General features: G+C 40.6%; 1 protein-coding gene across 1 annotated transcript in view; it reads left to right on the forward strand.

Annotated features, from left to right (window-relative positions):
• LOC103366830 (semaphorin-6D-like) overlaps positions 1-14894 on the forward strand; it is a gene marked incomplete at its 3' end in the record, with an annotated part of 206374 nt that overhangs the window by 159501 nt on the left and 31979 nt on the right. Inside the window, exons 9-15 of the mRNA XM_008294670.1 lie at positions 2748-2838; positions 3782-3904; positions 6209-6297; positions 7936-8025; positions 8108-8235; positions 10722-10853; positions 10954-11109. Coding sequence (XP_008292892.1) covers positions 2748-2838; positions 3782-3904; positions 6209-6297; positions 7936-8025; positions 8108-8235; positions 10722-10853; positions 10954-11109 — 809 coding nt within the window. The remainder of the gene's footprint in view (positions 1-2747; positions 2839-3781; positions 3905-6208; positions 6298-7935; positions 8026-8107; positions 8236-10721; positions 10854-10953; positions 11110-14894) is intronic.

Below are 14894 nucleotides of genomic sequence, written 5' to 3' on the forward strand. Positions count from 1 at the left end.
CACCCTGATGACGGATTTAAAGATTTGATAGGTTTCATGGTCACCCATGGGGGAGAAAATGCTAAAATTCGTTAAAAAAATTGAAAATCATGCCACTAAAATGGTCCCTCGATCCTGAAAAGTTGACATTTCGGCGAACGGAGAGACACCTGACATCCTTTTTCTCCCTGTTACTTTACTCTAAGGATCATAATGACTCCTGTAAACCCCCATTAGGCAGCTGCTTTCAGGCTCCGTCATTCATTCGCCGGGCAGCAGCTCATCATGAACGCTCTGTTGTCTCTGAGTAAAGACACGTCCAGTCCTGCTGAGGGTTTTAATTGATCGTGTCCGAGCGTCTCCGAACAGCAGCAGACGATCCCGGTGGAAATGAAGGTCGACCGGCGCTGTACGTGACAGCCGAGCCGACGCCGACACAGATAATTAAAGTGTGCGACCGGATGTTTGATTTAATTTGAGGAGGATTCAGCCGACCTCGGTGTGTCCTGCTGAGTTGTCCGGTTAGGAGACGATAGAAAGTGGAGTAATGAAGCGAGGTCGAGCGAGGTAGAGGGGGGAATTAAAAACAGAGAGCGAGGCCGGCAGGAAGGTCTCGATGGGTGAAAGCAGCAGACAGGTGTATTTATGAGGCCTTTCAGGGAGCCTCCGTTAGCGATTCAGCTAATGTAGCTTCAGCGTTATCGACGCAGCTGACAGTGAAATATTATCACACTGCTATCCGCTCAGCTACAACATTATCAGCGGCATAATTAACTGAGATACGCCGCCGTGAAAAAGGCTGTCAATGCGTTATCAAGGTGGGTTGCCGGGTTTTCAGCAAGCTCTTACTCCACGAGCCTCAGGTCGAACTTTGTGATGAAGGTGTTTGTTTCTCATTCTGTGGGAAGTTACTGAGTCGGAACAAAAACAGGTGAAATTGTGATTTTTTTAATTTTTTTTTAGCAGAGCTGAGCCCATCTGTATCGCTGGCAGCATCTTTAGTGCTTTATTAACAGATCAGGCAGCAGATATGAGTGTATTATTAGCTCAGGTACAATAGCATGCTGACTGACACCGGCTGATGAGCAGCATTATCATCCTCTCTGCCCAAGTTAGAATTACCACACATCTGATGATCAAGCTTGAACTCGGTGACTCGATGAAATGGCTTTACAGTGGCTTTTCATTGAGATGCATCCCCAAACCTCGAATAACGAGTGTAACTGTTTGCCAACCCCTCTAAAATTAAACAATCCGCTCAGCTTTCCCACGACCAAAACTGCCCTGTATCCCACATGATTCTGTTTTCAGCACCAATAGTTGGTACATGAGATGAGATGGGAGAACATCAGGGAATCACCAGAAGTTAGCATCGCAAAGGAGACACCATCAGCTGAATGTAGTAATACCAATAAAGGGTGTTTGCTGGATTTTTGGGGCCAAAGTCGATACCAACTTCACAGAAAAATAAAATAAATCTGTAAACTGGGTGATTTTATATACATATATATAAACACATATTTTTTGTGAAGATCCCTCAAATTTGGTTATAAGTCAGGACTTGACAACAAACTTGAAAATTACAGTAAATTTCGCTTAAAATGTAATACTTATAAATGACGCCATATTTTGATGTTGCTCTTACTTTAACTGCAATGTTATCAATAGCTAGCACATACGGAAAGAATATTTTTCCAAAAAATGGTTTGATTAATACCAATAAATTTAGAACTGATTGTCCCATGAGGGAAGGTATAAGTTAATCTGCCTTTATTATTATTGATATTTAAACCCCTGACATAAAAATATTGTCAAATCACCAATCAGTGGGGGACGCTACGAGGAATTCAGGCTAGCTAGCCGATGCTGTAACTGAGAGTACAAAACACAATGGAGACGGAGCGAACTCTGCTGGACAAACTACGAGATGGTTCTGTTTCTAATGGCTCTCAAGCCTCTTTTTTCTGCATCATGTTCTGTAAAAATACACCTTTATATCAGAAACATGTTTACGGATATATCTTTGATACGCCGACATCAACAACAAACCAATAAATTGGTCAGACACTTTATAATTAACTTTACCAAGGCAAAAATAACTTTGCTAAACCACCTTGAACAAATGTCAGTAATATATACAGCACTTGTCTTGTACACAAATTATCATGAAGCTAAAATACAAGGCCGAACTGTGGCCGTAACCTTCAGACACACAGCTCCACTGAGGAATAAATCACAGCAACTTGCAGCATACGATCATCTGTGGTGTAACACAGCATGCAGATTGTAAAAATAACTGTAGCATGTCTTTGTAGATACCCGCACACACCCAGTCTATTATCACAGCCAACTTGCACGACCAAAAATGTGCATTAATCAACCAACCGACTCCAACCTGCAACCTTCCACTGCAGGACGCCTTTTTGTAACTCTGTGTTAAAGTCATGAGTTAATGCACCCTAAAGTTTTACACGCTGTGTTCACAGGTCCTGAGTGCATAGGAGGACCTGCATCCTGGTGTTTGAGTTCATGGACCAGTAATCACAGCTTATCACACACAATAAAACTTATTTATAACTCAGTCAAAACAGCTGCTTTGTTGCTTTTTGACACGACCCAACCGAGCCTGTCATGTTTTCCATGATCTCACCTGTAGGCTACCTGCTCATTAGGACTACACACATGCTTGGTTATGTGTTGTTAATGGTGATTACTACTTTATTAATAGTAATATTAGTAGTAATGTTTTTAATGCCTTCTCTTCTCAGATGACGTCCTTGGAGCAGGTCGGCGAGGAAGTGGTCGGTCAGGCTCGATGTCCCTTCGAGTCCGGTCAGTCCAACGTCGGACTATTTGCTGGTGAGTCGACTTCACCTCCTGGAACAAACACATAAGAGCTACTTATAAATATAACTGCAGCTGGATTAGTGATAGGGTGTTTTAAAGTGAAGCTTCACCAACAGATTTCAACCGTGATGGAGGATTACCATCTGATCAAAACACTTAACAACTCTTAAAGATATGAACTGCTTCCAACGCGTATTTATTACATCTTTTTAATTGACATAGAACATAAACTGTGTTTCTGGCTCAGCGGAGGCCATTTTTTTTGCACCACACATTTAACTTCCTCTTTCTCTCTGGACCAGACACACTGCATAACTTATATCCTAAATTGTTTCTTTTTTATGTAGCTACATACAAACTAATATTTACTAATGTGTATAAAGATTGATTCATCACATTCATGCAGGGATATGCTTGGCTTTAATAGAGATATACTTGTATACTTGGATGGAAGAAACAAGACATTTAGCAACGAAAGACACATTTTACTGCTCAATTTTAGAGCAAATAAACCCAAATAGCACCAATGACTCGTGTATATTATGGGGTTTTGCCTATAAGCTGAGAATAAAAGTGCTATTTACTCAGCATTATAGACATCTGGGTTCATCAAATGGTCCCAAGTTATAGGAAAATGCAGAATTTTTTGTCAAATAAGGAACGCAGAGTCATCATGTTTACTGTTATGTGTAGTCACCCCCTAAAGACGCACTCAGCCAGAAGAAACCCAGTTATATAGTCACAGTTTACCAAAGGCCAGTGCAATAAAACTGTACAACCTATTACTATAACATATGTCTACATTAGCTTATCTTTGAGGTTTCATTTTATTTTGCAGCTAGAAACGTATTCCAACAGACTGAAGTGCCAGGATTTGAATATTTTTAAACGTAATTCCTTCAATTTAGCACAACACTGGAGTTCAGTTTTACAGAACACACTGTTTGTTTCTCAGGTGGAGATTTCTACTCGGCCACCATGACGGACTTTCTGGCGAGCGACGCCGTCATCTACAGAAGTCTGGGAGACGGCCGACCCGTCCTCAGGACCGTCAAATACGACTCCAAGTGGCTCCGAGGTAAATTCACAAACTAAAGACCAGTGACAAATATATAGGGCTGCAGAATACTGGAAGAAAAGTGACAATATTTTATTTTTATGAACTACAGTGTTAAAAAAATGCAGGAATCCTCACTTATTTACTTCAATAACTCTGTTTAGGAAGCATTAAGTACAAGATGAATCATAGCTTTTCACCATGAAGACTTTCTTTTGAGTGTGAGCTGTTATTGTATGTCCATCCATATGTTAGTTATATGCTGTGGATGACGTTCAGATCACGTCATATGGAGCTTTGTGGTTCTGACTTAAATGATCAAACAAAGGATTCCTGTTTTCGGGCAACAGCTTCCTTTCTGTAGCTGAAACATTTCCATATAGCTGATTTCTTTCTGCTACCAAATCCTCCTTTACAGTGTTTCCCTCCTGCTCCTCGTTGGTTTCTCTGTGCACAAGTGAACCCTGCACGTCAACAAACTGTCTTTTAAAAAAAAAAAAGTTAAAGAAAACTCCGAGATCTCTTGACTCGGAGTACATGATGTTCTGTAAGTCTCTTGTAGATTAGTCGGGGAAAATGAGAACTGTGCAAATTTACTTTTTGCATCAAGCAGAAAAATAGCAAAATAATTCAATTTAGAATTTGGAATCACAGTGCTGATGCTGAAACAACACACATCATGCAGCCCTACTCGGAAAACAGTGAAGACTTCAGATCCTTTGTGTCTCCCTTTGCTCTCCTCTCGCAGACCTTTACTGTAGACACCATGATGTAAACCCGCTGAAATCTAAACTGAGACTTTGGTGTTGTATCCGTAATGACATTTCCAGTTAAATGTGCAGAAACACAGCTGAGCCCGAGGACCAAATAGCTGTCTGAACACCTTGTGGTCCGCACGATATGCTGGTTGTCGGTCTGTGAGGGCAGCAGGTTAAAAAAAAACATCTAGTTGAAAGGAAACATTTGGAAGATTGTGTTATTTCTCCACAACTCTGCAAAACAAGTCTTAGTTGAGTTTTATGTCGGCTTTGTGTAACAAAGTGGTGTTTCTGTTGTCAACACGAGCCTTCAAGCTTTGTTGAGTTCAGTAGCCAATCAGTGTATTTGGGTAATTTTGACAATGAAACCCCTAAACCCCAATGATGTCTTGACAAAACTGCAAAAATTACAACTTTGTTATAACCAGACACTGTCAGATATTGAACTTTCTGATGGTCTTGGAACTAGTCCTGTGCAACTTCTGGTTCTGTAAAGAGAAATGAATCAAATCTAAGCCTAAAATGGTGATATTTTATCAAGATTACATTATTTTACGTGTGTCATTTAAAAGTAGATGAAAAAGTAAACCTTGTCCATGAACAAGATTCTTTAGAAACTCTGAAGCTTTTAGTGGCACATCTGCAACAAACAGTCGTGAGAAAAATTGAGAGTTGTGTTTGGTGCAGGTTGTGTTTACACGGAGCAGAGAGGATTTAAGTACAGAAATTATTTACAACTGCATGGAGTGAAGTATCTACAGTATGTAGAGGCGACAGTTTAATGAATTTTTGGTTCTTCATTTTTTTGTTAATGAAATATTTAAAGAAATGTGACTTGTACTTTTCAGATTTTTCAGCATTATAACTGCATCATACTGCACAGATGACATTATTTCAAGTTCTCTTTACATCTAGACACTATAGTGCTGTTTCTGTAGAGGTGCAGGACTTTATATTGCAGTGAACAATGAGCCAACAGTGAATAAAAATGCGACAGTAGCAACGAAATCCCAGAAACTACTGGAGGCTTAGTGGCTTAAGTAACAGTTTTAGCTTCAAGTGCCGTCATTAGCTTCACTTTATATTAAATTTAATTCCTTGTCAATGGATTTCAATAAGAAATCCTCAGAGAATGCGTGATTACATTTGAAATTATATAGATTAAATGATTAGAACTCGAGTGGCCAATTTGCAACGTGCAGAACACCTATTAATTAATCTCAGCATCCAGCGGTCCTGCAGGACTTTAATGCATCTCCAGTCACTTCTGAATCCTGACGGCCGTCGTGTAAATATTCCTCACAGGCTGCAGTTTAATGAAGCACACAGGTCATAAGAAACTTCTTCTCTGTGGGGTTCTGAAAGGCATTTTGGGGAAGTTAGGAAGTCAGTAACCGTGAAGTAAAAGTGGGCGAAGCAGCCTTTTATCACCCAATAACTGCAGGGTTGTGTTGAGCAGCGCAGACTGAAGGTTACGGTGAAGGGAGATATGAGCAGAGACCGAAAATGGAGGGAGAAGATAATCGTATCCTTCTTTCTCTCTCTCTCTCTCTCTCTCTCTCTGCAGAGCCCCACTTTCTGCACGCCATCGACTATGGTAACTACGTCTACTTTTTCCTGAGTGAAATCGCAGTGGAGTACACCGCCCTGGGCAAGGTACCTGTGTGTGTCTGTGAATGTTTGCCTCTAATAGTAAAGGAGATGTTAAAACTGGAAAACTTTCCCAAGTCTGGTGCTCGTATGAAAACCGAAACCGGCTGTTTTCATTCCTCCTGGTCACACCGGCAGTGCAAGGTCAATTTCTAATATGTTTCCAGTGGAAGTGATGGGCATCACAAGTGGAAAACGGTTGCTTCTCCTAGTTGTTGGAGGAGGAGAAGCAGTAGAATGTTGTGATCATACAGTCGCGATACGATTCCACTCGAAGTTTGAAATGATTTTTTTTTTGGTGTGTAGTCTCCGGGTGGACTGGTCGATGGGTTGGTCGATGGGTTGCATCTGAGCAAATTCTCAATATTCCGTCTCCAGTGGTATTTTCCACAAGCTCTACATCAACAGCCTTCCAGGATTAATCCACTATTTTTGGCAGCAGGAAGAAAAGACTACTTGTGAAGACCCCCATGTTTTCACAACATTGAACTGGTCCAACCTAATAGAGACTGCCACGTCTGACTTATTTAACATTATTGACAAAAAATATAGAATTACTAACTGATGCCGCGTCAAAGAGAGACGAAAGAACACATTAAGAGACATAAAGTGACTCAAAATAAACACCAGAAGTCAAAAAAACTGCGACAAAGACACACAAAACCACCACAAAGACAGAATCAAATAAGTCGTTCTGGTGTCTAACAGTATGCTGCTACAGATACAATTTTGCAAACCTGTACTATTTGCACTGTATTCATACTTTGTAATTGTAATTTTGTATATATATATTGTTTGTTTGTTTTTGTGTTTGTGCAGGGGAGGTCTCTGGGAAATGGCGTTTCAGTTCCTCTGTATGTGCTGCACATGTAGAGATACTGGCCATAAAGTTCACTTTGACTAGAAAAAGATAAAACAGGAACACAAATAGATGCTAAATCAGTACAAACAGAGAAAAGATCACCTCTTAGATACACAGAATGGCTTCAAAGAGATGCAAAATGAACACAAATAAATGCAAACGGAGATAAAACAACCACAAAGAAACAAAGACTAAGAGCCACACAACAGCAACACAAACACACAAAACGATGATGATTCAGTGCCACGACACAAAGTGACCAGAAAGCAATTAAAAATTAGTAAAAGAGTCAAAGAATGAACACAAACAAGCACAAAACCAAAGAAACAGAGACATAACAAGATTGTCTTATTAGAAAAGAGATAAACTGAAAATTGTTTTATTAGAAAGACGTGCAAAATTACTCAGAACAAATACGAAGAGCAGCAAAAAGGCAGCACAAGTCCACAAAATGACCAGAAAGACAAACAAATGGGCCACAGAGAGTCCAAACAAACCGACATCATGTTGAAGAAGTCGCCGATGTGGCTGCATTTTGGTGAAATGGATGGAAAAAAAAGTCGAGTGAAACTTTGCTGACAGCGGTGTGAATATCACGACTCAACAACCAACATGACAATCGAAAAAGTAGCAACGATTCTAGTCCACCAAAATCTGGTTCTCTGGTCTACATGTTTTTGATTTATTACCCGTCCAGGATGTTGTCAGTGTCTAAGCTGTGAGATGTTTGTTGATAACAAACAGTTCGACATCCTGATAACAGTCCATTCCCATGTCTCCAGGTGGTGTTTTCTCGAGTTGCCCGGGTTTGTAAGAACGATAACGGAGGATCTCCACGAGTCCTGGAGAGATACTGGACTTCCTTCCTAAAGGTGACTTCACACTCCTGTTTAAATGAAGGAAAAATCCCTCAAGCCGCTCTGTTGTTTATTAATACTAATGTTGTGCTTTCAGGCTCGGTTGAACTGTTCGGTTCCTGGAGATTCCTTCTTCTACTTCGACGTTCTTCAGTCTCTCACCAACGTGCTGCAGATCAACCAGAGACCTGCGGTGGTCGGAGTCTTCACCACTCAGGCCAACAGGTACTCGACTCCCAGAGAGCTGGGAGGCCTTTATGTCGGAGCTTTTCAAGATCGATCTGCACTGTGAGATTAAGGGAGATTTTCAAAGTAAAGGGATTTTTTTTTTTAGAAACTGAAGACGTGTTGTAGAAAATATAAAAGTTGATGCTGTTGGAATGTTTTTTTTTTGGACAGTCGAGACGTGTTTTGGAACAGGAGGTCAGTGTTGTTTGTGAAAAGGAGGACTTCTTTAAAGTGAAAGATGGGTTTTAGAAATGTGTTCTGGCAGTGAACGGTGTTTTTTTTTTTTTTTTTTCAAAATGAGAATCTCTTTGGAGGGTAAAGAAACTTTTAGAAAGTGAGGCCATTGTTAGAATGGGGAGACATTTTTAATAGACGGGCATATTTGCAAAATGTATTCGTGGCAGCAATGGAAATTTTTAGAAAAGTTAGTGTTTGTAAGGGAAACATTTTTGTAGGGTTGAGACTTTTTCTTTTTTTTTTTAGAAATTGCTATTTTTATGGAGGACCTCTGGAAGGTGGGGAGATTATCAGACAGTGTTTATGGAAAAAGAAGACTTTTTTTTAAGTTAGCGCATTTGAAAACTGCAGATATTGTTTAAACGGATGGACATTGTCAAGAAGTGTGGTCATGTGGTGACTATTATTGGGATTTTGAGGTGTTTTTAAAAAGGCAATACCTCCTCCGGAAACCAACAATATCTTTGGAAGCGTTGCTAGAAAATGTGGATATTTTTGAATATTATGGACGTATTTTGTAAATTGCAGCTTTTCTGAACACTGATTGTTGTTTTGCAAAAGTGGATTAATGGAAATGAGGACCTTTTTAAAAAGTCAGGGGTCGACCGATACGTTGTTTTTGTCTGCGGCGTTACAGACAAGGAGCTGGATAACAGATATTTGGAACTGATTTATTCAAAGCAAAAATGAAAATCTTAGTGTGAAAATTCAGAGCAACACAAATGCCGCCACAACTTTGTTGGAACACCTGTTGGTATACCTGTTTTACATATTTTTAATTAAAAGAGAACCGAACATCCTGGCGTTGTGGATGGAACATCGCTTCAGATTACACAGGAGTGACTACAGACAGAGAGAGCTTAAGTTGCACATTTTTAAATTGATTTATGTTATTGGAATCAGCTAAAAAAAAAAAACTATAAAAATAATTGGAAAAATGCTGAATATTGGATCTGATAATCAGCCAAGCCAGTAATCAGTGGATCCCTTGACGTTTAGTCCAGTCATTACTCCAATCAGTGTCAGCTTAAAGGTTAAAGATTAAAGATTTCTGTTTAGATTAAGCTCAGTGATTATGTGTGAATGAGGGTCTTCACTGTTTTAGATCGACAAATCTTTTTCTGTAGACATAGAAATGCTTCTTCTTTTTTGCTTTTTTTCCTTTTGGTTCCACTCTCTTCCTCCTTATATCCCCCTCCTCGCGTTGTCTTCCCGTCTTTCTTCAAAGCCGTCGTAATACTCCAGGAGACTGTCCTCATTAGCTGCTGCTCAGCATGTGTTGATGACAGTCAGCAGCTCAGAGCTCTGTCCTCTCTCCACGACTCTCCAGTGAACTGACTTTATTTGTTTGCACTCAGTCTGGATTATATAAGGTTTGATTTGCTGTGTGGATTCTGCTGTGAGTCAGAAACTCAGCAGAACGCTCTGTGACCCGACGTTCGCTTCATTCCGGCTTTTCGGAGTCTCGGGACGGAGTTTGCTGGTTTTGCTTTCAGTTTTGATTGAAAGTTTGGTTTTACATTACTGAATGTTGTCTGAGCTTCCTTTAACCCTCTGAACCCCAGTTTTTTCTCTAGAAAATCGCAGAAACAATATACTTTGTCATACCCAGAAACTTTAAAAGCAGAAAGAATCGAGGGATACTTTCTGAAGGTCCTCGAACAAATCGTCTAAACCTTCAGGAAACTTAACCAAATCTAAGCTTAAAATTATGATATTTCTTTAAAATCACTTTATTTTGTATGTCTCATTTTAAAAGTCACCAAAAAATAAACCCTCTGCACCAGGTTCTGTAAAAAACAGAACAATAAATATGTTCTGCATGTTGCCACCAACAGTGAAAGGACAAAAATGTAGGTACTATACAGCTGAACTAGGATGAACTGCAGGCCGTATGTCGATGGAGAAGACAGGAAAAAAGCATTACAATATCTTTAGTTTGTAGAGTTTGTTTGTTTTTCCACTATTGGTAACACCTGTGGGCACTTGGAAAAATATTGTACATGTTGATTCTGGGTTTTTTTCCCCATTTTTGTGAAACAAGCAATCACAGAAATTACATTTTTGTTTTTCTTTCTTATGGCATTAAACTGTGTCATACATCACAGGAGACATTTTTGAGTTGACTCTACTTCTAGTCATGGTTGTGTAGTTTCTCTTATGTTGCGCTAAAACATTTGCCCATAGTAAGTAGAAATGTGAAATGGTTCAGAGGGTTAACTTATTCTCGCTCTGTCTTTCTCCAGCATCCCCGGCTCAGCAGTTTGTGCCTTCTACATGGACGACATCGAGAAAGTCTTCAACGGAAAGTTCAAGGAGCAGAGGACCAGCGACTCGTCCTGGACTCCGGTACCCGACGAACAGGTTCCCCGACCGAGGTGAGGCGGCAGACGGCGTTTAAAACCCGTTTCTGTCCGACATGGCTGGGAGCTATCAGGAGAAGAGATCTGAAGTTCTGTTTTGTTCTGATATCTCCAGGCCCGGTACTTGTGCAGGCGATGGTCCGGCGTCAGACTACAAGTCCTCAGTTCAGTTCCCGGACGAGACGCTGACCTTCATCAAGTCGTATCCTCTGATGGACGAAGCCGTTCCCTCCGTCAATGATCGACCCTGTTTCACCAGAACATCCAGCAGGTATTACACTCTCTTAGGATTAGAAGAACCTCTTGGACCTCTGGGGATATTTTAAGAACCCTGTTTGCTTTGGGGGTTTCTTAAGGGAGAAGTTTCATGAGGGACTTCTAATACCTCAAAAATGGGTACTAGAGGAGTTTCTTAGAGCTATGTGTTGGCCTAACTTTACACCTACATTTACACATTTTGATTTATTATATTTTTTAAAGCTCTATTCAACATTTTATCCAACATTTTGAAGTGTTGTTGTAATTGTGTTCATTGCAGAGAAGTCATTATTCCAAGTGTATCACAGTTCAGGAGGTTTTTTCCTTATCGCTAACAATTAAAAAACTCATTATTTTAGGTTAGAGAAATAAAGTATGAAGCTCTTTAAAACAACTCAAGAGGTTTTATTACAAGTATTTGGGCAAATTGGTATCTTGCCTGACTTTCTGCAGACAGATGTGTGGGTTTTTTAAAATTCCAACAATAATGCCTGCATTTCCATTTTATTTACGAGCATTTGCAGTGTTGTCCAAAGATTTTCTTATGTTTCTGGTTTAAAATATCTCACAATAATAAGAAAATAATAGGCTCAAAGTGGAACCTCGAACCCCTTGAGAAACCCCAAACTCTATGGGTGTAGAACTGTTTTATCCAACCAAACTGGACCCCAAAACCAAGAGTAGGGGTTCATCGACTGACCATGTTTAACTGTGGTGATGGTATAGAACCCCAAAGCGTTCCTCAAGGTTCTTGTATTTCTAGGAATGCACAGCAAACACGCAAATGGGGATAAATGTGCATGTTGGGATGTTTCAAATCCCAAAACTGACTCAAAGTAAGCAGAGAAGGAAGCTTGATGAACTATCGGCAAACACTGGCCAACATCTTGAACCAGAAATGTTTCCTTGACTTTGTTCCAATTAACAATTCAGTAACCATCCACTTTCCTGAGTGAATTTATTACGTCTGTGTCAGGAATGTGCTGATATTTAGTTGAGTCTATTCTTCCGTCTATCTGCTCAATGTTTCCTGCCAATGGCTGCCACACAACCCCAAAACAGAATACCTCCACCCCCATACTTAACCCAAAGCAAGCTGTTCTTTTCTTCAAACGCTGCTCCTTTTCTCATCCAAACCTGCTTTTGGTGATTGTGTCCAAAGAGCTCAGTTTGAATCTTGTTTCCAATATCACTCTGGCTGATCCAGATGTTCCAGATGTTGACTTTTAGTGATGAAATGACAGGAGAGGTTTCAGTCTGATGACTCCTTCCAGCACATTCTTCTCATTTGCGAATCTTTGCACATATGTGGAGCTTCACTTTGCTTCTCTGCCCGGCAAAAGTTTTCTTCCAGATCTATTCTTGACTCGCACTGTTCGTAATGAAATCTCAGACAGAAGAAACTGCAGGCTGGAAGCACTTTGATTTCTTTTTATAGCCTTCAGCTGCTTTGCAGGCATCAGTTAGCTTTATGTTCATATTCTCAGTTGGTTGTTTAGAGGAGCTCATTGTTGTTGAGCTTGAATACAAAGTTTGATGAATCTGAGTATTTGTCATCTGACCTGCCTTACAAGTCCTAATGAGTCATTTAACACTCTGAACTCCAAGCAGTTTCTGGGTGTTTTTTTTGGCTGCTGTCACATGTTTTTCTGTACAATCTTTAGTTATGTACCTCTGTGGAAACGGCACAACCACGATTAGAAGTGGAGAGAACAGTTACACTTAAACGAGTGTTCACAAAAATCTTTCACAAAATCAAAAGTAACAGGACATTAACATTTGATGAAAGGATCTTTCTGTTTGCGTGTCATTCATACTGGATGCCCAAACTGATGCAGTGAGCAGATTTACTTGTCTCGCCGTCGATTAGGACAGATGACATTTTCCTCCTCTCTGCACTGCTGCTCTGTGACGGATCATTACATCTGCATTTTGTGTCACATACGGCTCTACTACACTGTGATTTACAAGATGCAACAGCCTCACGAACGGCGTCAAATGTCAGATCCACTGAACTGTGGAGTCATCACCGCCAGCTCTCCAACTGCGACGAGGAGCTTTAACTCATTTCTGCCTCCCCATGTGGAAGTATATCTGAAATTATTGTCAAATTTGGCTGTAAACTAAGTGTAACAGCAGAGTAAAACCCTCCTGGGAGCCTGTCATAGTTGTAAAGGCAGAAATTTCAGAGGTCAGTAGCAAAGTGGAGAATGTGAAGTTTACCCAGAACAATGACTTTGGAATTGGCCTTGACGTGGTTTACAGGTTGAAGAATTGACTTGGACTTGATTAAAATGATTTCATGCTTGACAAAGACTTGCTCTAAAAGACTAGAGGCAGGACTTTGATTTACTCTCACACACTTGAAACTTGAGATTTGTCTTATATGACAAGAAACTTAATTTTTTACCTATTTGCAAAGACTTTATACTTGACCCAAGTCTTAAATACCAATCTAGGAGGCTTGTCACTGAAGGGGGACCCGCCTGAAGGATTTAGATGTGCTTAAAACTGGACTTGGATTTATCATCAAGACTTGAGACTTGACAAAAATAACATCCAAGTGGACCCCGACCTTGGGGACTTGAGCCATAACTTGGACTTTCTCAGATACTTCAGGCATTGAGTTGCCATCAAGGATTTGGAACTTGACTTGGATTCCCAACGGACTCAAAACTGACTAAAACTTGTCTCAAATAGTCTCCAACTTGACTTGAATTTATTATTGAGACTTGACACAAATACTGTCCATGTGGACCTCGACCTTCGGGACTTGAGGCATAACTTGGACATTATCAGGTACTTGGAGTTGCCATCAAGGGTTTGAAACTTGACTTGGATTCCCAATGAAGACTTGAGACTCGATACAAATAACATTCCACTGGACTCGACCTTTGGAACTTTAAGTATACCTTGGACTTTCTCGAGTACTTTTAGTTGCCATCAAGTATTTGGAACTTGACTTGGATTTCCAATGAAGGACTCAAAATTGACTTGAAACTTTTCTCAGATAGCGTCCAACTTGACTTGGATTCACGTCTGAGTTCTGTGTTGCTGCTACACTGTGATTTCCAAACTGCAACAACCTCACGAACGGCCTCAAATGTCAAATCCACTGAACTGTGGAGTCATCACCACCAGCTCCCCGACTGTGATGAGGAGTTTTAACTCATTTCTGCCTCCACATGTGGAAGCGTATCCGAAATTATAGTCAAATTTGGCTGTAAAGTGAGTTTAATCTCCTCGGTGAGCAGCCACCAGCAGTAAGTTTCAGCTTTAGATAACAGTGAAGTAAAACCCTCCTGGGAGCCAGTAATAATAAAGACAGAAATCCGAGAGGTCAAGAGCAAAGTGGAGAATGTGAAGTGTACCCAGAAGAGACGAGTTTGGAAATTACAGCCGCTCTGAGAGGCAGCGAAGCCACCGTCCCGACCTGAAGCCGCGAGGATAATCATCGGTATCAGCCTTGATTAGTCGCCGGCTCACAGGAAGTTCTTGCTCTGTCTCCGTCTGCCTCGGCGGCTCTGAAAATCTCTGACCTTTTTAATCTGCGTCTGCAGGTTTCAAATGAGTTTCTGATGGATTCTAATTACCAGACTGGAATGGGAACGAGACTCTTAATTCCACGTACGAATTAGCCTCCGCTCCGGAAAGGCCCGAGCTGTCCCGGATAATGATGATGCAGATGTCCAAAGGGCAGCGCAGATCTGCTCACTCTGTTACGTAACATCAGTCTGGGACAGTCGGGGCGCTCAGAGGTGATCTGTCATCCAGAGCTAGAAACCAACTGTGCCTCAG

The sequence above is a fragment of the Stegastes partitus genome, unplaced genomic scaffold, assembly GCF_000690725.1.
Source record: "Stegastes partitus isolate 25-593 unplaced genomic scaffold, Stegastes_partitus-1.0.2 Scaffold985, whole genome shotgun sequence".
NCBI classification, from domain to species: domain Eukaryota; kingdom Metazoa; phylum Chordata; class Actinopteri; family Pomacentridae; genus Stegastes; species Stegastes partitus.